Source organism: Corticium candelabrum, chromosome 16, assembly GCF_963422355.1.
Source record: "Corticium candelabrum chromosome 16, ooCorCand1.1, whole genome shotgun sequence".
NCBI classification, from domain to species: Eukaryota; Metazoa; Porifera; class Homoscleromorpha; order Homosclerophorida; family Plakinidae; genus Corticium; species Corticium candelabrum.
In genome coordinates this window covers 1,998,658-2,021,156 of record NC_085100.1, presented here as the reverse complement: position 1 = coordinate 2,021,156, position 22,499 = coordinate 1,998,658, and the positions used below count along the sequence as shown (strand labels likewise).

At 45.2% G+C, this 22,499-nt stretch overlaps 4 protein-coding genes across 4 annotated transcripts; all 4 read left to right on the top strand.

The window, feature by feature from the left end:
• The first annotated feature begins 5,384 nt into the window (after positions 1-5,384).
• Positions 5,385-6,372, top strand: LOC134192517 (uncharacterized). Its single transcript, XM_062661253.1, has one exon. The coding sequence runs from the start codon at positions 5,449-5,451 to the stop codon at positions 6,202-6,204; it is 756 nt and encodes a 251-aa protein (XP_062517237.1). The 5' UTR covers positions 5,385-5,448; the 3' UTR covers positions 6,205-6,372.
• Positions 6,373-7,437: 1,065 nt separating this feature from the next.
• LOC134192459 (uncharacterized) lies at positions 7,438-8,337 on the top strand. The gene has a single exon (XM_062661198.1). The coding sequence runs from the start codon at positions 7,438-7,440 to the stop codon at positions 8,335-8,337; it is 900 nt and encodes a 299-aa protein (XP_062517182.1).
• A 6,879-nt stretch (positions 8,338-15,216) lies between these two features.
• Positions 15,217-16,729, top strand: LOC134192457 (uncharacterized). The gene has a single exon (XM_062661194.1). The coding sequence runs from the start codon at positions 15,217-15,219 to the stop codon at positions 16,567-16,569; it is 1,353 nt and encodes a 450-aa protein (XP_062517178.1). The 3' UTR covers positions 16,570-16,729.
• Positions 16,730-20,111: 3,382 nt separating this feature from the next.
• Positions 20,112-21,529, top strand: LOC134192455 (uncharacterized). Its single transcript, XM_062661193.1, has one exon. It carries the CDS (start codon positions 20,112-20,114, stop codon positions 21,486-21,488), a length of 1,377 nt encoding a protein of 458 aa, XP_062517177.1. The 3' UTR covers positions 21,489-21,529.
• The last annotated feature ends 970 nt before the right edge of the window (positions 21,530-22,499 follow it).

The following is a 22,499-nucleotide window of genomic DNA, read 5'->3' as shown; positions in this document are numbered from 1 at the left end:
GTGTACGGCGACGGAAACAGTCGCTTTCGGTCTGCTTCGCTGCTCTTTTACAGTGATGAAAACAGACATCTTGATCTCCGCTTACGAACAGCAGCAGAACTATGTATGAACAGTCGTCACTACGCTCAAGCTACCGTTCAACGCTCTAGTAGCAGTTGCGCTACTTCTTTGTCGGCAACAGCGCTTTTGTCCTCTACTCTGCAAAGAAACAATAGTCTCGTCTTTTCCAAGGCTTTGGAGTCCTGCTCTTCGCTTCAAGATGCCTGCTTTGAAGCAATGCAAGAAGAGATCAAGAATACTTGCAGCTCAGGCTGGTATGCATCAGTCTTACACATACTTGGTTTATCTACAGCTGTTGGGACTACAATCAATTTGATTTATTCCATGCACAATGAGGGCATCCGGCCATTTTGTTCACACAATCATTAATCCGATGGATGTGGAGAGTGGTAGTGATGCTTCAATCAGCATCATGTGGTCTACAACAAGCAAAAAGAATACCATCAGTGCTTTGTTTGAACCAAACCACTTTGTGCCTCTACTTCCTAGTGCAGCAGAATCTTCTAAAACAATTTCTGCTCTCAAGTTCAAGATTCAAGATTTCTTCTTGTCTTCAGTTGCTAGTAGACGTCCTGCAAACACAACAGGATATTCTGTAGAAAGAACAAAGAGACGGTCCACTCTGACAGTGGAAGAGCTGTCACAGTCAGAAAATTCACAGAAGCGACTTGCTGTAAATGATACTGTTCAATACAAAACATGCAGTCCTATTGCCTTTCTAAAAGGTAGTTCAAAATCACCCATGACTGATCAAAGTGCAACTGCAATTTGTGAAGATAAAGGTAGTATCCAATAGTCACGTTTTAGAGGAGGTGTCTAATTATTTGATTTTTTACAGCTGTCTTTGATCTCAGCGACATAGTTCATGGTCGAATACAGCTTTCACATCTCAATAGAAGTGACATATTCTGCTACTTGAAGCATCACATGATACCGGAACAAGAACACATGATAACACAGCAGGTGTTGAAGGGTACAGAAAAAGGAAGAAAACCTTGGCATTCCAAAGGTCGTGGTTAGATAAATTTCCATGGCTGGCATACAGCTCAAATGCAAGGGGCGGTCTGTGCAAGTTCTGTATCCTATTTCCAACTTCAGGACGACAGAGTGGGACCTTCGTTAGCAAACCATTTCAGAATCTGCAAAAAGCATGTGGTGTCAATGGAAAGCTGCAGACCCATGAGAGTTTGCAGTATCATCGTGATGCTGCCACTCGAGCTCAAGCCTTTATTTTGACATACCACAATCCTGAGCAAAGGATTCAACACCATGTATCACAGCAGGCAAGAGAGAATTATGAAGAGATTTTCAAGTCTTGTCTGTCATCGTAAAAGCCATTTTGTATTGCGGGAGGTAAAACATCGCTCTGCAGGGTCACCGTGATGACTGGACATCTACCTCTTCAAATAAGGGTAACTTTATGGAGCTACAGTACTGAAACTCCTTGGAGAGTTTGATGAGGGTCTTCGCATGCATCTAGAGAGTGGAAGAAAAAATGCAATGTACACTTCAAAAACAGTCCAGAATCAAGTCATTGCAATCATTGCTGATATGATACGTGAAGAGGTCACAACACATATCAAGGGAGATAATGCTTTCTTCTCTATAATTGCTGATGAAGTTACGGAAACGCATTCTAACAGGGAGATCATGTCTCTGTGCCTACGGTTTGTAGCACGGAACAACGACCAGCCTGTAATCAAAGAGGTGTTCTTTGATTTATGCTATCTGACAAGAACAACAGGAGTCGCTATTGCTGCTGCTATAAAAGAAAGTCTCAAGACTCATGGTGTCGACATCCAGAAAGCCAGAGGGCAAGCATATGATGGTGCAGCAGCTATGTCATCGGACAAGGCTGGTGTTGCAGCTCGAATTTGTTATGTGGCACTGATGGCAGTCTATACTCACTGCAACAGCCACATTTTGAACCTGAGTATTGCAGCAAGTTGCAAACTTCCGGAGATTAGAAACATGATAGACACCATCAACTCTTTGTTTCTCTTTTTCAACTCATCGCCCAAAAGGCAGACATTCATGGAATTGGTGCTGGATGTTGAGAGCGCCCAGACGAGGAAACGACATATAAAAGGACTTTGCAAGACTCGCTGAGTTGAGAGACACACCTGTTTTGAAACATTCCAAGAAATCTATGAGTATGTTTGTATCTCTCTGGAGGCTATCTCTTGGCCTCATCTTCATCCTGAACTAGAGTTGGTAACACCCTCAGATTTAACGAGTGAAAAGTGGAACTGGCAAAGGGATAGAGAGACCACAGTCAAGGCGCAGGGATTGCTTGCTTCGCTGCAGAAGCCAGAATTTATAATGGCCTTCGTTGTTGTGAAGAACTGTCTCCAATTGTTAAGAGGAATGACAACCAAATTGCAAAAGAGGGATATCGACATTGTCTCAGCATATAACATGATTGATGACACAAAGAAAAAGATCACTGATCTTAGAGCGAACATCGGCAGGGAGCACGTCGACTGGTACAACGAAGCACAACAAATGGCAAAGAAAGTGGGGGAAGATATCACCATGCCACGTATCACTACAAGGAACGTTTACCGGACCAATGTGGCATGTACTTCTACTAGCGACTACTATCAAGTCAACTACACTGCAAAGTTTGTAGACCACCTGCACAGTGAATTTGGCACCAGGTTTAGCAATGATCACCAAGTCGGAGTGAAATTGCTTTGCATACTGCCATCCTACATATGTACCCAACCATAGGCTGATTTGGACCAAGTCATTCATGATTTGGCGTTGTGGGAAGGTGATCTATCACACCCTGCCACTCTGAAGAATGAAATCCGGGACTGGTTTAAACTATGGAGTGACTGTGAGGCAACTGGTCGTGAGACTTTACCTACTAATTTGCTGGATGCACTCTGTCAGTGTGATCCAGATGTCTCTCCCTGCATCCATCGACTTCTGACAACTGGCTGCACACTGCCTATCACTAGCTGTGAGGCCGAAAGGTCTTCTTTGTTTTAAGACGTACTGTGAATTACATACAGTCGACAATGGGTAGAGACAGGCTTACTGGACTTATCCTTATGCACATGCATAGGAATATTGACATCGATTCAAGAAAAGCAGTTTCACGTTTCATTAAGGACCATTCCACCAGAAAGTTTGCGAGTTCTGTCTTGTTTGATTAGGTTACTATTTATCCAAAACTATTTCGTTCGTATATCGTATCTTCAATTTTCATCAGCAAGAATGTTTAAAACTTCTTTATTGTTAGACTAGCTAAGAGATTTCATTAATGTATGTAATGATAATTAATAAGAGGATTGAATATGTCGTAGTCTACAACGTCTTAAAGAGAACAAAATGTGCTGCATTTGGATCCACGCCTACTCCCGACTTTGTAAGACCCCCTTCTTTACAAAATGCTGCATCGGCCTCTGAGTCAAACGACTGCACGTCCGCTTCTGACACACACTATACGCTAATTGACCACTTCCACGTGCAGGGGCATAGACACTCTACAAGGTCTCTGTTATGGAGTTTCTAAATAATAATTATTTATACGCACAAATGGCTTGGCTGTGTGCATTAAGTTGTTCTTTTAGAAGAACAGAACATGACAGACTGCAACTACTGCATGCCAACTTATCTACCAAGTACTGCAAAGGCGTATAGTGAACGAGATCTGCATGTATCCAGTGCAAAGATGTTCGGCACAACTCGTGTTGTTATCTAACTATCGGACACGCCTACGTATGAAGGTTTTCGAGCCACGCGAAGGCATCTTGAGGACTTCCTAATTATAGAGTCTTACAGGATATCTATAAATATCGTGTTCTTTGTCTGACAAATTAAAGCGACATTATCTACACGCGTCCTAAAATTGCCGGACTAGAACGGTTATCTATAAATACCGTGCATGCTCTATTCCTGACAAGTCCGGACCGTCTAGTAAGGTTGCCAGACTGGAACAGACTCGAACACACTGCACGGCTGTGATTTCGTTCGAATATAGCTCACAGATGATGCAATAAGTACATCTTGTATACGACTTACTAACCTAGTGTTGACATCTAGGTGAAGCTGCAAGTCTATAGAATTATGTTAGGGTCTAGAGTGGAGAATCCTCTCTTGCACAGAAAAGAGTTAGTTTGCAGTGCGCATCGATGACTACAAATTGCTTTATAATTACTGTAAGTCTCTCGTTTCATTTATAAGATAAATGCAACGTATGTATGTCTGTTCTGTCTCTATATCGTTGTCAAGTTGGTTTACCTCTTTGTTGATCATGAGCTGTTTCCATCGACAGCTGACTCTGCTAGTCTAGATATCCATTACGTGATGATGTATTAATAGCTGTCCAACGTGTCCGTTGCTATGTTTAGTTAGCGAGTCTAAGAAATTTGAAATGGATATATTTAGTAGAGATGTGAAAAAAATAGCTGCCAACACGCGGTTAGTTCCTCTACTAAATCAAAGTATATACATCAACGCGTGACATCTCCATGTCTACTCTAGGATTCTTACATTAAATTAAGAAGCTGTATATATCATAATATATGCAATTATGTCCGTTAAGTTCGATAGATGGGAAGTCGGTCTAAGCTCGACGAACACTTTTGTCTGCTGTCAATTGTTCTTAGTTCCAACATCTCAAATTAGAATCTGGTGACACTCATTTAGTGCATAACTGTGGTGCATGTGGTATCTTTAGTCGAGGCTTCCTAACGATTTATAAGCAGATGAAAATTTGAGATCGAGCAGAACTTTACTGGATCATCTTGAGTAGTGTTTGAGACTAAGCTTGTTCTCGAGATGTTTCGTCGAGTGTTTGCACTCGTGGCTTTGATGTCAGTCAGTCAGATATCCGACTGCGTTCTCATCGGTGGCAGGCACACGCAGATCGACTACAACGACTGCGGTCTCTGGAATGACCGCTCCACACGACGAGGTTTCACGATGGAAGACTGCTGTCCCGTCGAGACGACCTTTCCCGGCAGTCCTTGGCAGTTGCTCGTCGTCTCTTACTACGCACACGGCGTCTACTACGAGTTCAAAGGAAATGCAGCCAACGGTTTCAACGCGTGCAACTACAAAGTACTAGAGACGACCGTCCTGGACGATGGAACGGGTACGGTCGGTATACGTCACAAGTTCGACATGAAACACATCATACTCACCAAGGAGGAGACGTGGGACTTTCGCGGACGTACCGTCGTCGTCGAGTTTAAGGCAGAATATCCCAACGATCGATGCACGTGTCGAAATATCGAGAGGTTGAGAGTCATGCACGCCGTCGATCCCGATCAAGATCGTAATCCATTCTACACATTCAGTACCATCAACGACGTCATCTATCCAGGCGGTGTGAAACACTATGCCGAAGCCGTGGGTCCGGTAAGTTGCAATACGATGGCATACGGCATCTGCTCTCAACCGCACGGCAACTTCGACTTTACCGAACACGTCGGTTTCTCTTATTGGGACTCGTCCCCTAACGCATACTTGTTCGACCCCAATGGGTCTTATGGCGACCTGACGCTTCACTACAGACACATCAGGAATTCTCTCAAATGTGACAAGAGTGCTAGTTTCAGGTTCGTGGTGACATGGGGAGCCAACGCAGAAGAAGCGAGAAAGAACTACCAGGGAGCTTACAAGAAACTCTGTCGGTGTTCATTCATTCCTTTCCCAAGTTACCGATACACGCCACGTCCGTGCAAGAACATCTGCCCGTGTGACTGTGAAGAGGAACGATGTACTTGCAACAACAAGATTAACAAAAGCAATTTCAAGTTTCCGACCATATATGCGTGGCTCAAGTACTACACTCGTCACATCATAGGACGTGATATCGGCTTCACAGTCGCACCAACTGACTTTCCGGACACACCAGCCCCTGACACACCTCCTCTACCAACAGTTCCTGCTGTCGTGACTGATACAGAACTAGGGCTTGCCGGTCTTGCTTCGGCCGCCGACAGATTCCGCAAGTTGGGTGGAATGCCAACGTTCGAATTGGACGAGGAGCTGTCTTTCGTGCGAATACTAGACGATCTACCGGTTGTATGCCCTCATCTAGGTGCGACCAGCAAGGCATTCTTGTCTGCAGTCAACACGACAAACATACGAGAGGTTTACGATGAGTACACTGCCAAATGTAAATGACGAGCGAACTAGAGATGTGAACTTCGCACACAAAGCGACGTAGTTGTATCTATCTATTGCGCATAGTAATGTCGGCTGCATGATGAACTCTCTATCTTCTAGTGTCTGCTGATGTATCGATGATGCTGTGTTGTTTGCTGTTTAGTACATGTCAATAAAGATAGAACAATTGGTAACACGACTGGACTTAATTGTCACGCAGCAATTAACTTACCTAAATTGACCGTGGATTTCTCTAGCATACATCTTTGAGAATGACAATTAAGCATGCTGATAGATAATTCTAGACACACCTCATTTTGTCGTTCCGACTGATCTGCCCAAGAACTCTAGATTAGTGCTCTATCGAACTTTTGCCATTAGTCTAGATCGATACCGATATCTCAATCTCAGGAATGATTGAAGTTGTGCTGCTTCTTCTTTTTGCATCGCTTCACTAATCGTTGACTGCTGCTTGTCTTGTCTACACTTCTTTTTGAATCCTCCAGCAGCCTAAATTTGTCAGAGTTGTGCTTTCTCTGCATTTGTTTTCCAAGATTTGAGATATTGAAAGTTCTCGAGTTTGTCCCACTTCTCGAAACGCTTCGAAGCATATAATTGCCGATCGTAGCGAGGCTTCTAATCCGGGTCGCACAACAGAAATGGGCGTGGTCCTATGTAGGTCTCCATCGAGCTTCTGGTGTGTGTGTGTGTGTGTGTGTGTGTGTGTGTGTGTGTGTGTGTGTGTGTGTGTGTGTGTGTGTGTGTACACAAATCTCAAATTTCTCCTCCCCACGACCACGTTTCATGATAGGACCTACCTTAAAAACCCGTTTCCGTGTCCGACTACAGATGAGTCTAGGAACGATTCGTGCAAGTGACCAAATGACGAAGAAAATACTTCATGAAGTTTCGTCGCCCCATCCTTTTGTATTGTAGCTAGGGATTGTGTGTACTTGACAATCAAGAAACACCTTCAGGAGTTGAATGTCACCTACAGTCAACTATTCACACGTCCCATACTTACAGTATGATCAATCCTTTACTACACTGTGCTGCATCTGTAATGTATGCTTTATACGTTAATTAGTTACAATGTTGATTGTAACATATCTTTGCGGTTAGACTATAGCCTGCGTTGTCTCTAGTTCTGTTCAGTTCTGTTTAGTGGTAATACAGTTCAACCACTGTGCTTGCGTGTAAGCGTATACCGATAGCAAAGCTACACATATCGCATTGGCGACGAGGTGAACTATGTCTACGAACAAGGACTCAGAGCACCGACCCATCGAAACTCTCGATATCACAGGCCCCGCAGACATCGTCGCAGAACGATGGCGGAAGTGGAAGAGAAGCTTCCAGTTTTACGTCGACGGTCACGGTATCGACAACCCCGCTCGTCAACACAGTCTCCTGTTACATTACGCAGGTACAGCTGTACAAGACATACACGAAAGCCTTACGGAAGCGGCAACTGACGACACTAATACGGCGTTCTCCCGCACTGTGGATGCTCTGGACACTTATTTCAAGTGTGAGCCCAACACGCCATACGAACGCCATACGTTTCGTCGGATGACACAGAAAGACGGTGAGTCAGTCGATCAGTTTGCATCCCGTCTCCGCATGCAAGCAAAACATTGCAGCTTTCAAGACGAAGACGACCAACTTCGCGATCAGCTCATTGAACACATTCGCGATGCCCGACTTCGCCGCAAACTGCTGGAAACAGCCACCATCAAACTCGCGGACGTCTTGAAAACCGCACATGTTTGGGAGTCGGTCGATCAGCAAGCCAAAGGCATGCAGCACGCGATAGCATCAGCTCCCGTAGCGAGCGCCAGTGATATCGCAGCTGTGCGGCCACTCAAATCGCTGCCGAAAGTCAAAATATCCAGCCACAATGACCTGGTCTGCACGCACTGTGGTCGACCGGGACACTATGCACGCTCCGAATCGTGTCCGGCCCGTGGCAGGACATGCAGTAAGTGCCACAAGCGTAACCATTTCTCTTCGCAGTGTCGCAGTCACGGCGTCCTCGCTCCATTTACCGGATCTTCACAACGCCGCAACTCTGGCCACGCTGCTGACCGCAGACCACAACTGCCGCTGCAGTCCATGAAGGGGAGGAGAAGGAATCGTTTGCATTTTTGATTGGTGATCACGATAGCCACCCGTCAAAACAGCGATCAATCTCAACTACGATCACCATGATTAGTTTGAACGGCGTCACGACGCAGGCACTAATCGATTCTGGTGCCTTGTGCAATATGATGGGCAACGATCTCTTTCACAAACTCCGCTCACGAGGTTTGGACGCAACGCTACAAGCAACCGACAAAACACTGTATGCATACGCCTCGCAGCAGCCACTTGACGTCGTCGGTCAATTCACGGCCAACGCGCCGATACACGAAACGACTCGGCCGACCGAGTTTGTGGTAATTAGTTCGAAAGGGCAACTTCTTCTCGGTAGGAAATCGGCACAACTGCTTGGCGTACTGCAGTGAAACCCGAACGACCGCACACCGCACACACGGTTAACACGTCCGACGACCAATTCCGGTTTAATATCGAACAGCGTTACCCTCGGCTCTTCAACGGTGTCGGCAAGTTAAAAGATTTCAAGCCAAAATCCACATTGATCCACAGGTCAGACCAGTCGCACAGAAGCCACGACGCATCCCGTTCGCACTTCGAAAACTTGTTTCGGATCGGTTGGACGAGCTCCTCGCAAAAGACATTATCGAGAAAGTCGACGGCCCGAGATCCTGGGTGAGCCCGGTTGTAGTCGCTCCGAAGGTCTCTGGCGAAATCCGCCTCTGTGTCGACATGCGCCGCGCGAACGAGGTTATCATCCGCGAACGTTACTCCATTCCAACTGTAGATAAAATTTTACAATCGCTGAACAATAGCACGGTCTTTTCCAAGCTTGATCTTAGATGGGGGTTTCACCAGGTCGAGCTTGACGAATCATCACGCGACATCACCACATTCGCTGTCAATGACGGACTTTACTGTTACAAACGCATGATGTATGACATCACATCAGCGCCGGAAAAGTATTAGACATCGTCAACCAACTTCTAACTGACTGTCCAGGAGCACTGAACATAGCAGACGATCTCATCATTCACGGCCCAGACCAAGGGGCACACGACACCAACCTATTTCGAGTGCTCGATCGCCTTCGAGAGTGTAGTCTCACGCTCAACTTGCAGAAGTGTTGGTTTCGCAAACCTCAAGTCGATTTTTACGGCCTGCAACTCTCTGGAAATGGCGTACAGCCGACTGAAGAAAAGATTCGTGCGATCGTCGACGCGCCACGCCCAACGTCCGCGGCAGACCTACGCAGCTTCCTTGGTATGGTGGGATTCAGTGCTCGATTTCTTCTAGACCTCTCTACGACGGCAGAGCCGTTGCGCCAAATTACGCACAAAAACACGTTGTTCTCGTGGACCGACGAGCAAGATCGAGCTTTCGAAACGCTAAAGGAACAGCTCGCTTTCGCCGCCACACTTGCGTACTTTGACCATACCGCACGTACGCAGGTTATCGCAGATGCCAGTTCAGTTGGTCTCGGAGCAGTCCTCGTGAAACAACAACCGACGGTTCAGCACGTGCAATCTGCTACGCCAGCCGCGCGCTCACCAGTGTTGAACGACGCTACAGTCAGACGGAGAAAGAAGCCTTGGGTCTCGTTTGGGCTTGTGAACGTTTTCACCAGTACCTCTGCGGTACCACCTTCGACCTTGTCACCGATCACAAGCCTCTGCAAGTTATATATTCTTCCTCATCGAAGCCATCAGCTCACATCGAACGCTGGGTTCTTCGACTCCAGGCGTACAACTTCAACGTTAAGCACGTCGCCGGACCAACCAACATTGCTGACGCTCTGTCACGTCTACTGATTTCCAGCAACGACAACGCCGTGAACACATGCGCTACTAAAGATTCAGTCCACCTAGTCACGCACCTTACCGCACCGTGTGCTCTCCTGATCTAAGACATCAAAACGGCCTCTGCCAACGACAACGAGCTACGAATCATCCGCCGGTGTATCCAAACCAAAGACTGAAAACACCTCTCTCGCATCTTTATGCCGGTTCGCCATGATCGTACCGTTATCGGCCAAGTTGTTCTCCGCGGCACTCGAATCGTACCTCCATCGTGCTACCGTGACCGCATCCTTATGTTAGCCCATGAAGGTCACGAAGGGATTGTGAAAACCAAGGAACGCCTCCGCTCTAAAGTTTAGTGGCCTGGAATCGATCGCAAAGCCGAGATGACGAGCAAAGCTTGCCTCAGCTGCCAAGCTGTCAGCCAACCACTTCCTCCAGCTCCCGTCAAATCAACGGCGTTGCCACAAGAACCTTGAGAAGACCTCGCTACTGACCTCCTTGGACCCCTACCGACAGGCGAAACTTTGCTCGTCACCGTAGATTATTACAGCCGCTATTTCGAGGTTGACATTCTCCGGTCCACTACCGCACAATCCGTCATCAACCGCCTCCACGTCCATTTCGCACGCTACGGCATCCCGCAACGCATACGCACCGACAACGACCCACAGTTCATCGCGGCCGAGTTCATTGCTTTCATACACGAGCTAGGAATTCAGCATCGCCGGAACACGCTTCTTTGGCCACGTGCAAATGAGGAAGTAGAACGCCAGAATCGTACTCTACTCCAAGCCATCAAGGTCGTTCACCTCGAACGGAAGCCCTGGCAGACAGAGTTACAACGATTTCTTCTCGCTTATCGGTCTACTCCGCATTCAACAACTGGTATCAGTCCGGCCGAGCTACTCTTCCGCCGTCCGATGCGCAGCAAGCTACCTACGATCACGGATACGGTATTTGATGACACCATTGTTCGCGACCGTGACTCTGCCCGTAAGCAAACGTCAAAGGACCACGCTGACCGATCAACTCGCGCCGCAGACCGTTCCATCTCGGAAGGTAACAAAGTTCTTGTTCGAAACGCAACGCCCACGAACAAGCTTAGCCCCACCTTCTTGCCAGATCCCTACACTGTTGTTTCTCGTCACGGCGATCAGCTGGGGCGGATCTAGGATCTGACTGAAGGGGGTGCGCGACGGTGTGAAATCAATTGTGGGCGTGGTCAAAAAGTTGTTTAATTAAGAAGGGGCATCTTATGCAGGAATAAATGACACACGCGCTCGCGCACATGTAATGTGTATGTACACGTACGGTATGTACCGTAAGTATAGTCACAATTACTGAATGCAAGATCGAACAACGCGATCACACCGCTTCTGATTTTGAAAGATGACTTTGGCATATTAATACGCACAAATCAACGTCGTATGCAGAGATTGTCAGTGTAAAGAGAATTGAAAAGCCTTTACAATATTGAAACTACGTAGTATTTGGACTTCTCTACATATGCTTCCGAGTCTTAATTAATGACTACAGATCAGAGCCATTGTCCACAAACTGATCTTGCAGAGGACTAACGAGTAGCATGCGCCTAGAATGTGCTGTGGCAAATCGATCCAAAACCCGATCTAGATCAAGAGGCAAAGACTTGTGAACGTCTCATCTTGTGAACTCCTATCTTTACCGCATACATTAAATTTAGTTGTCCTTTCGCGCTAAGTACATCTACTGTAAACATAGTATGATACTGCGTCTAGAGACATAGGCCTTAGTCTGCCTGAAGGGGGTGGCGCGCGCCCCTCGCGCCCATGCCTGGATCCGCCTCGGATCAGCTAGTTCTTCAGTCACCTGAAAACGTACAGCTCAAGCGCAACGTTCAACTGACTAAGCCAGTATGCGCAGAGAAAGAAAGGGACGATGGCGTCGAGACATCAGCCACAGAAAACGACTACACCAAGACATCCGACACACCCGACGGAAACGCGCAGCTAACCAGCGCAAACGCCACCCAACAGGTGTCCACCTCTTCAGAAGAAAATGAGCCACGACAATCGGATGAAGGACGTAGTTCTTCGCAACACATCACGCCATCTCAGAGTCAGAGCTCCACATCATCAGATCGGCCAAAACGTAACATCGTTCCTCGTGCACGATTCAAATCATTTGTGACATCGTTCCGTTAAGTGTTTACGTTCACTTTGTTCTCTGTAATTTTAATTGTCTGATGAAAAGGAGGGAAATGTAATGTTTGCTCTATACGTTAATTAATTAGTTACAATGTTGATTGTAACATGTCTTTGCGGTTAGACTATAGTCTGCGTTGTCTCTAGTTCTGTTCAGTTCTGTTTAGTGGTACTACAGTTCAGCCACTGTGCTCGCGTGTAAGCGTATACCGATAGCAAAGCTACACATATCACAGCATCTAACACTGTATTTTAGGGATTGTGTGTGATTGACAAACAAGAAACATTTTATTAGTTGAATGCCACCTATAGTCAACTATTCACACGTCCCATACTACAATCAATCCTTTAGTACACTGTGCTGCATCTAACACTGTTGATAGTCAATGTTTGCCGATATCAATTTCTATGTCAGTAAATACCATACCACTGTCATTACAACGGAGCTGAGTCCATACATACTAGACTGTTGGATCACGATCGCAAAACGACGGCTACCTACACCAGGCCTATATACGTAATCTAAACTACTAGGAAATTTGTATGTTTACTTCCATGACAGCTAAGGTTTCAACAAATACGTATTGTCTAGCTATGACTCGGCGTTTCAGTAGACGGTCTGAAAACTCCGTTGGACATGTTACTCACGAAAGCGAGGCGCCTACGGATACCGTACAACTAGTTTACACGACACATTATTCTGCTGTCTACTGCTGAGACCGCAAAATACTCTAATTTCATAAATGTTCGGCGATCTAAATTTTCGGCAAAATTAGGTTGCCGCTATTACGGCGTACATTAATTTTCGGCGTAAGGTAGTTTGCAGGAACCTTTACATACTAAATAAGCCAGACGCATATCATATCATTCGGCGCTTGCTAAACTACTACTACTAAGTAGTCTCGCGTAGCCAGCCCCTTCTCATTTTTGATTAGCGCAACATGCGGTGTGGAAGTTCGAATTATTGGTTTTAGGTGTCAAAGTCCCATGATATTTATGTTGCGTTCTGGAACCAGCTCATCTCAAAACATTTGTACTACTAGTACATCAAGGTACGTGGTGAAGCACAGATATCCTATACAGTAGGTCGGCATTACTCATTTTTGGCAAACGTATGAATGTGCTTACAGTACATATACTAATAGTACTAGTAATGTCTGTTTTGAATGCTTCAAAGAAAACTGATCCAACATTTGAATCGGCATTAAATTTGGGTAGACATTTAATTTGGGCATGGCAGACCCTTCGCCGAAATTGCCGAAATTAAATGTATGCCAAACATTTACGAAATTAGAGTATGACCAAATGCCATTGGTACGAATCGTTAACCCTTGAGGTACCAGACCGGCGCGCGAGGTATCGGCAGCGATCTAGCTAGACTCCGGCGCCGATACCCCGATACCAATACCAATACCAATAGCAATACCAATAGCAATACCAATACCGATACCAATACCAATAGCAATAGCAATACCGATACCGATACCAATATCAGTATCGGTGGAACACTGCTTTACCAAAATGTCGATCAAGTCTGTCCGTAACTACAGATGATGACGCGCGGCGTCGTGTAGTCAAACGACTTGGCGTACGCTTGTGACACACAGTATACGCTAATTGACCACTTCCACGTGCAAGCGCATAGACACTCTACAAGGTCTCTGTTATGGGGTTTCTAAATAATAATTATTTATACGCACAAATGGCTTGGCTGTATGCATTTAGTTGTTCTTTTAGAAGAACAGAACATGACAGACTGCAACTACTGCATGCCAACTTATCTACCAAGTACTGCAAAGGCGTATAGTGAACAAGATCTGCATGTATCTACTGCAAAGATGTTCGGCACACCTCGTGTTGTTATCTAACTATCGGACACGCCTACGTATGAAGGTTTTCGAGCAACGCCAAGGCATCTTGAGGACTTCTAATTATAGAGTCTTACAAGATATCTATAAATATCGTGCTCTTAGTCTGACAAAGCGACATTATCTACACGCGTCCTAAAATTGCCGAACTAGAACGGTTATCTATAAATACCGTGCACGCTCTATTCCTGACAAGTCCGGGCCATTTAGTAAGGTTGCCAGACTGGAACAGACTCGAACACACTGCACGGCTGTGATTTCGTTCGAATATAGCTCACAGATGATGCAATAAGTACATCTTGTATACGACTTACTATTAGTGTACCTGTTGTTGACACCTAGGGAAAGCTGCAACTCTATAGGATTATGTTAGGGTCTAGAGTGGAAAATCCTCTCTTGCACAGAAAAGAGTTAGTTTGCAGTGCGCATCGATGACTACAAATTGCTTTATAATTACTGTAAGTCTCTCGTTCTATTTATAAGATAAATGCAACGTATGTATGTCTGTTCTGTCTCTATATCGTTGTCAAGTTGGTTTACCTCTTTGTTGATCATGAGCTGTTTCCATCGACAGCTGACTCTGCTAGTCTAGATATCCATTACGTGATGATGTATTAATAGCTGTCCAACGTGTCCGTTGCTATGTTTAGTTAGCGAGTCTAAGAAATTTGAAATGGATATATTTAGTAGAGATATGAAACAAATAGCTGCCAACACGCGGCTAGTTCCTCTACTAAATCAAAGTATATACATCAACGCGTGACATCTCCATGTCTACTCTAGGATCCTTACATTAAATTAAGAAGCTGTATATATCATAATATATGCAATTATGTCCGTTAAGTTAGATAAATGGGAAGTCGGTATAAGCTCGACGAACACTTTTGTCTGCTGTCAATTGTTCTTAGTTCCAACATCTCAAATTAGAATCTGGTGACACTCATTTGGTGCATAACTGTGGTGCATGTGGTATCTTTAGTCGAGGCTTCCTAACGATTTATAAGCAGATGAAAATTTGAGATCGAGCAGAACTTTACTGGATCATCTTGAGTAGTGTTTGAGACTAAGCTTGTTCTCAAGATGTTTCGTCGAGTGTTTGCGCTCGTGGCTTTGATGTCAGTCAGTCAGATATCCGACTGCGTTCTCATCGGTGGCAGACACACGCAGATCGACTACAACGACTGCGGTCTCTGGAATGACCGCTCCACACGACGAGGTTTCACGATGGAAGACTGCTGTCCCGTCGAGACGACCTTTCCCGGCAGTCCTTGGCAGTTGCTCGTCGTCTCTTACTACGCACACGGCGTCTACTACGAGTTCAAAGGAAATGCAGCCAACGGTTTCAACGCGTGTAACTACAAAGTACTAGAGACGACCGTACTGGACGATGGAACGGGTACGGTCGGTATACGTCACAAGTTCGATATGAAACACATCATACTCACCAAGGAGGAGACGTGGGACTTTCGCGGACGTACCGTCGTCGTCGAGTTTAAGGCAGAATATCCCAACGATCGATGCACGTGTCGAAATATCGAGAGGTTGAGAGTCATGCACGCCGTCGATCCCGATCAAGATCGTAATCCATTCTACACATTCAGTACCATCAACGACGTCATCTATCCAGGCGGTGTGAAACACTATGCCGAAGCCGTGGGTCCGGTAAGTTGCAATACGATGGCATACGGCATCTGCTCTCAACCGCACGGCAACTTCGACTTTGCCGAACAAGTCGGTTTCTCTTATTGGGACTCGTCCCCTAACGCATTCTTGTTCGACCCCAATGGGTCTTATGGCGACCTGACGCTTCACTACAGACACATCAGGAATTCTCTCAAATGTGACAAGAGTGCTAGTTTCAGGTTCGTGGTGACATGGGGAGCCAACGCAGAAGAAGCGAGAAAGAACTACCAGGGAGCTTACAAGAAACTCTGTCGTTGTTCATTCATTCCTTTCCCAAGTTACCGATACACGCCACGTCCGTGCAAGAACATCTGCCCGTGTGACTGTGAAGAGGAACGATGCACTTGCAACAACAAGATTAACAAAAGCAATTTCAAGTTTCCGACCATTTACGCGTGGCTCAAGTACTACACTCGTCACATCACAGGACGTGATATCGGCTTCACAGTCGCACCAACTGACTTTCTGGACACACCAGCCCCTGACACACCTCCTCTACCAACAGTTCCTGCTGTCGTGACTGATACAGAACTAGGGCTTGCCGGTCTTGCCTCGGCCGCCGACAGATTCAGCAAGTTGGGTGGAATGCCAACGTTCGAATTGGACGAGGAGCTGTCTTTCGTGCGAATACTAGACGATCTACCGGTTGTATGCCCCCATCTAGGTGCGACCAGCAAGAAATTCTTGTCTGCAGTCAATACGACAAATGTTCGAGAGGTTTACGATAAGTACGTGGCCAAGTGTAGATAACGAGCAAACTAGAGATGTGAATCTTGCACACAAAGCGACGTAGTTGTATCTGCATATTACGCATAGTAATGGTACAGTAGCTGCATGATGAACTCTCTATCTTCTAGTGTCTGCTGATGTATCGATGATGCTGTGTTGTTTGGTGTTTGTCTAAATGTCAATAAAGATAGAACAATTGGTACCACGACTGGACATGTCACAAAGCAATTTATCTAATTTCTCCAGCATACCTTTGAGAATGACAGGCATGCTGGTAGATAATTCTAGACACACCTCGCTTTTTCGTTCGGTTTTTCCAAGTCTAGCGGCCGATACCAGTACTTGACATTGAAATTCTTGGCTCTGAAATAAAGTGCTTGGCTACAAACGAACAAACTCCTTTAGCCAAGTGGCTACTAATCGAAATTTCTTTGTTGTGGTATTCACTATTAAATCAAAAAGAGCATTGATTCAAAACAAAATCCTTGTCTTCACCTCAACACTTTAGTATACTATACTGCGGCACCATCACTACATGACAATGAACTGACCGATCCCGAGGATGGTTGAAGTCGTGCTGCTGCTTTTTTGCATCACTTCGTTGATTGTGGACTACTACTTGTCTTGTCTACACTCCTTTTCTGAATCCTCCACCCGCCTAGATTTGTCAGAGTGCTTTCTCTTCAAGTGTTTTTCAAGATTTGAGGTATTCTAGTTATGTTCTTAATTGAGCTTGTCCCACTTCTCGAAACGCTTCTGAGCATATTTTACACGACACCTTACTGTTGCTTAATTAATGCGGAGACCGAAAAATATGACCAAACGGCACGAGTCGCAATGATAGAACCACATTCGTTAACCCTTGAAGTGCCAGACCCGCGCGCGAGGCATCGGCGACCGCACACAGATGTCCAACGGTATCGGCACCGATATCGATACCAGTATCGATGGAACACCGCTTTACTTGAAAATATCAAAAGGTCGATCAAGTCTGTTTGTGTAGATGGCGGTGGCGTGTATTCAAAACGACTGCAGCGCGTCTGCTTCTGACACAAAACGCTAATTGACCACTTCTTCGTGCAGGCGCCTATATAGACGCTCTATATAGTAGATCTCTGTTATGGGGTTTCTAAATAATAATAATTTATAAAAAATAAAAAACATTTTGAGAAAGTGATGGGTATGTAGGGATGGGTATGTACTTAATCATGCTCATCTCCTACATCACAATCTTTTTACCTAAATTAATTAAAACGCAGCAGTCGTGTGTGACACTCACAGTACTGGATTGTGATGTAGGAGATGAGCATGATTAAGTACATACCAATCCCTACATACTCATCATTTTCTCAAAATATTTTTTTATTTTTTAGGTAAAAAGATTGTGATGTAGGAGATGGGCATAAATGACATAAATACCTATCCCTAGATACCCATCATTTTCTCAAAATGTTTTTAGACTTGTTTCATATATTTTTGGCTATGTTAAAAGTATACTACGCGAGCACGCGTATATATATATGCTCCGAAGATGGAAATGACAGTTTTAGTAAACCGAGTGCTTAGCATTTTGAACATGTGAGAAAACTTCCATGTTGAAAACCCCAGGACATACCACGTGGAGGTTGCACTCTCTGTCCCGCCCCCCTCCACGGCCACGAATTCCAGACTGTAATTAGACGCTGCACGTCCCAGTTTAGCTACGGTATCTCTTTTCAAGTGACCTCTAGATTATAACAATCGGGTATGCAGCTTCGCACAACTTCGAAGTGAACCATATCACGATAATTAGTGTACATTGACATTTCAGTGGTGCTAATTATGCTGTTGTACGTTGTTTGAAATGGAAATGACAGTCCTAGTAAACGTGTGCAGCTCGGCCAGGATTTCAATCGTTGATTGCATCTCTACACAACTCCCACGTTACGCTCAGCATACACGGAAGTACATAGCAGCTGACGGATGTACGTAATAACACTGATTGCATCTATAAACAACTCCCATTACCTACTAGAGTTCCACGAAGAGTTAGACATGAACAGAGAGTCAGACAGGACGCCGCGCCGTTGAACATAGTCGTACATGTTCAACTACACGCAACTGTAAGCAGCATGTAGCAGCAGGTGGAAGTGGCAGCTAGGCTTCCAAACGGTAGTCACATGTACACACGTGACCGGAACAACATGGCGTTGTGGGAAGCACTACGCCGCCATTTCAGATTCTTCGCATCCCTACCTACATAGGGAGTGCTACCGCACTTCCTGATGCCGCACTCCCTGATACACACAAATGGCTCCATGCATTCAGTCGTTCTTCTAGAACAACTAAAACATAACAGACTGCAACTCTTGCCAACACACTAGCTACTGCAAAACGTAGTGAACAAGATCTGTAGTTCAAAGATGTTCGTGGTTGCTAGTTATCGGACACGCCTACGTACAAAGGTTTCGGGCAACGTGAAGGCATCCTGGTGTTCTTAATTAGAGAGTCTTGACAAAGCAAACTTTCTAGGAATCGCGTGTCCGTTAGTACTTTATACAAAACATACTTTATAGATATCTATAAATATCGTGTTCTTACTCTGACAAGCGACATTGTCTCTATGTATACGCGCCCTTGATTAATTGCCGGACTAGAACGGCTATCAATATATTTTAATATCGTGCACGCTCTTTTCCTGACAAGTTCGGACTGTTTAATAAGGTTGCCAGACTGGAACAGACTAGCACACACTGCACGGCTGTGATTTTGTTCGAATATAGCACACAGATGATGCAATAACTAGGTACATCAATATCTTGTATATGACTTACTAACCTAGTGTTGACATCTAGGTGAAGCTGCAGCTCTAGCATTATGTTCACGGTCTAGAGTGGAGAATCCTCTCTTGCACAGAAAAGAGTTAGTTTGCAGTGCGCATCGATGACTACAAATTGCTTTATAATTACTGTAAGTCTCTCGTTTCATTTATAAGATAAATGCAACGTATGTATGTCTGTTCTGTCTCTATATCGTTGTCAAGTTGGTTTACCTCTTTGTTGATCATGAGCTGTTTCCATCGACAGCTGACTCTGCTAGTCTAGATATCCCTTACGTGATGATGTATTAATAGCTGTCCAACGTGTCCGTTGCTATGTTTAGTTAGCGAGTCTAAGAAATTTGAAATGGATATATTTAGTAGAGATATGAAACAAATAGCTGCCAATACGCGGTTAGTTCCTCTACTAAATCAAAGTATATACATCAACGCGTGACATCTCCATGTCTACTCTAGGATTCTTACATTAAATTAAGAAGCTGTATATATGCAATTATGTCCGTTAAGTTGGATAGATGGGGAAGTCGGTATAAGCTCGACGAACACTTTTGTCCGCCGTTTAGTCTTTTCTATTTCCAACATCTCAAATTAGAAGATGGTGACACTCTTTTAGTGCATGACTGTGGTGCATATGGTATCTTTAGTCGAGGCTTCCTAACAATTTATAAGCAGATGAAAATTTGAGATCGAGCAGAACTTTACTGGATCATCTTGAGTAGAGTCTAAGACTAAGCTTGTTCTCAAGATGTTTCGTCGAGTGTTTGCGCTCGTGGCTTTGATGTCAGTCAGTCAGATATCCGACTGCGTTCTCATCGGTGGCAGGCACACGCAGATCGACTACAACGACTGCGGTCTCTGGAATGACCGCTCCACACGACGAGGTTTCACGATGGAAGACTGCTGTCCCGTCGAGACGACCTTTCCCGGCAGTCCTTGGCAGTTGCTCGTCGTCTCTTACTACGCACACGGCGTCTACTACGAGTTCAAAGGAAATGCAGCCAACGGTTTCAACGCGTGCAACTACAAAGTACTAGAGACGACCGTCCTGGACGATGGAACGGGTACGGTCGGTATACGTCACAAGTTCGACATGAAACACATCATACTCACCAAGGAGGAGACGTGGGACTTTCGCGGACGTACCGTCGTCGTCGAGTTTAAGGCAGAATATCCCAACGATCGATGCACGTGTCGAAATATCGAGAGGTTGAGAGTCGTGCACGCCGTCGATCCCGATCAAGATCGTAATCCATTCTACACATTCAGTACCATCAACGACGTCATCTATCCAGGCGGTGTGAAACACTATGCCGAAGCCGTGGGTCCGGTAAGTTGCAATACGATGGCATACGGCATCTGTTCTCAACCGCACGGCAACTTCGACTTTACCGAACACGTCGGTTTCTCTTATTGGGACTCGTCTCCTAACGCATACTTGTTCGACCCCAATGGGTCTTATGGCGACCTGACGCTTCACTACAGACACATCAGGAATTCTCTCAAATGTGACAAGAGTGCTAGTTTCAGGTTCGTGGTGACATGGGGAGCCAACGCAGAAGAAGCGAGAAAGAACTACCAGGGAGCTTACAAGAAACTCTGTCGTTGTTCATTCATTTCTTTCCCAAGTTACCGATACACGCCACGTCCGTGCAAGAACATTTGCCCGTGTGACTGTGAAGAGGAACGATGTACTTGCAACAACAAGATTAACAAAAGCAATTTCAAGTTTCCGACCATTTACGCGTGGCTCAAGTACTACACTCGTCACATCACAGGACGTGATATCGGCTTCACAGTCGCACCAACTGACTTTCCGGACACACCAGCCCCTGACACACCTCCTCTACCAACAGTTCCTGCTGTCGTGACTGATACAGAACTAGGGCTTGCCGGTCTTGCTTCGGCCGCCGACAGATTCAGCAAGTTGGGTGGAATGCCAACATTCGAATTGGACGAGGAGCTGTCTTTCGTGCGAATACTAGACGATCTACCGGTTGTATGCCCCCATCTTGGTGCGACCAGCAAGGCATTCTTGTCCGCAGTCAACACGACAAACGTACGAGAGGTTTACGATAAGTACGTTGCCAAATGTAGTGCAAGTACGAGGAACTCTTTCTTCTAGTGTCTGCTGATGTATCGATGGTGCTGTCTTGTTGCTTCTTGTACATGTCAATATAAGCTAGAATCTAATTGACTGCGTGGATTTACCTTTTGAGAGTAACAAACGTAATGCTAGATAATTCTGTACACACCTCGTTTGGTCGTTCAACTGATATCAACCCAAGAACTCTCACCAGGGCCGGATCCAGAGGGGGTTAAGGGGGTTAAAAACCCCTCTTTTCCAATAGGCGTGGTTCAATAATTTTATATAATTTTATTAGAAAAAAATTAGTAATGCTATAAATAACTGCTAACGGTGAACCCCTCTTTCAAAAATTCCTGGATCCGGCGCTGCTCACGGTACCCTTGTTGGTACCGCTAGCACTAGGAATTAGCAGTGTGACCACGCACTGAGCACGCTTCAGTTTTCGAATAGCGTTTTCCCAAAATAGACATCCATGCGTTATTCGTCTTTTGATTCACTAGGCTGATGTCTCCTGCCTTACTGAGATATCGTATAAGTACGGCATGCATTCAGGAGCTGACCGACAGCGAACACGGCACGCACCTTTACACTAAAACTTAGTTTCTAAAAACTTAATTAATTAAAATATTTGGAGTCTTGACAAACAGATGCTAAGAACAACAACATAATTTGAACTAATTTTTTTAAAAATCTGATACATGCAGAGAAGAGATCGAAGATCTCTCTACACATGCAGCAACATTGTAGTGCTATAGCTAGTAGTGAGCTTCGCGACTAGGTCTACAACTAAACAAATTTAAGTAAGAAAACGTTTACAGTCTCGATACGCGAGGAAAGTGTTTAGTTTCTGGACGGCGGTCTCTAGAATAGCCTCGTAATCCCAAAGAAAAAAGAGTGAAATTTGTTTGTGTAACTTTACAGAGCCTACACGTACAAAATGCACACGACAGTTTCTAGTAAAGTAAAGGCTCGGTGGATTTATACTGTACATTCGACGTTTACTTAGCTACTAAAGTGAGTTCTACGTTTCGTCCGGCGTAACATACG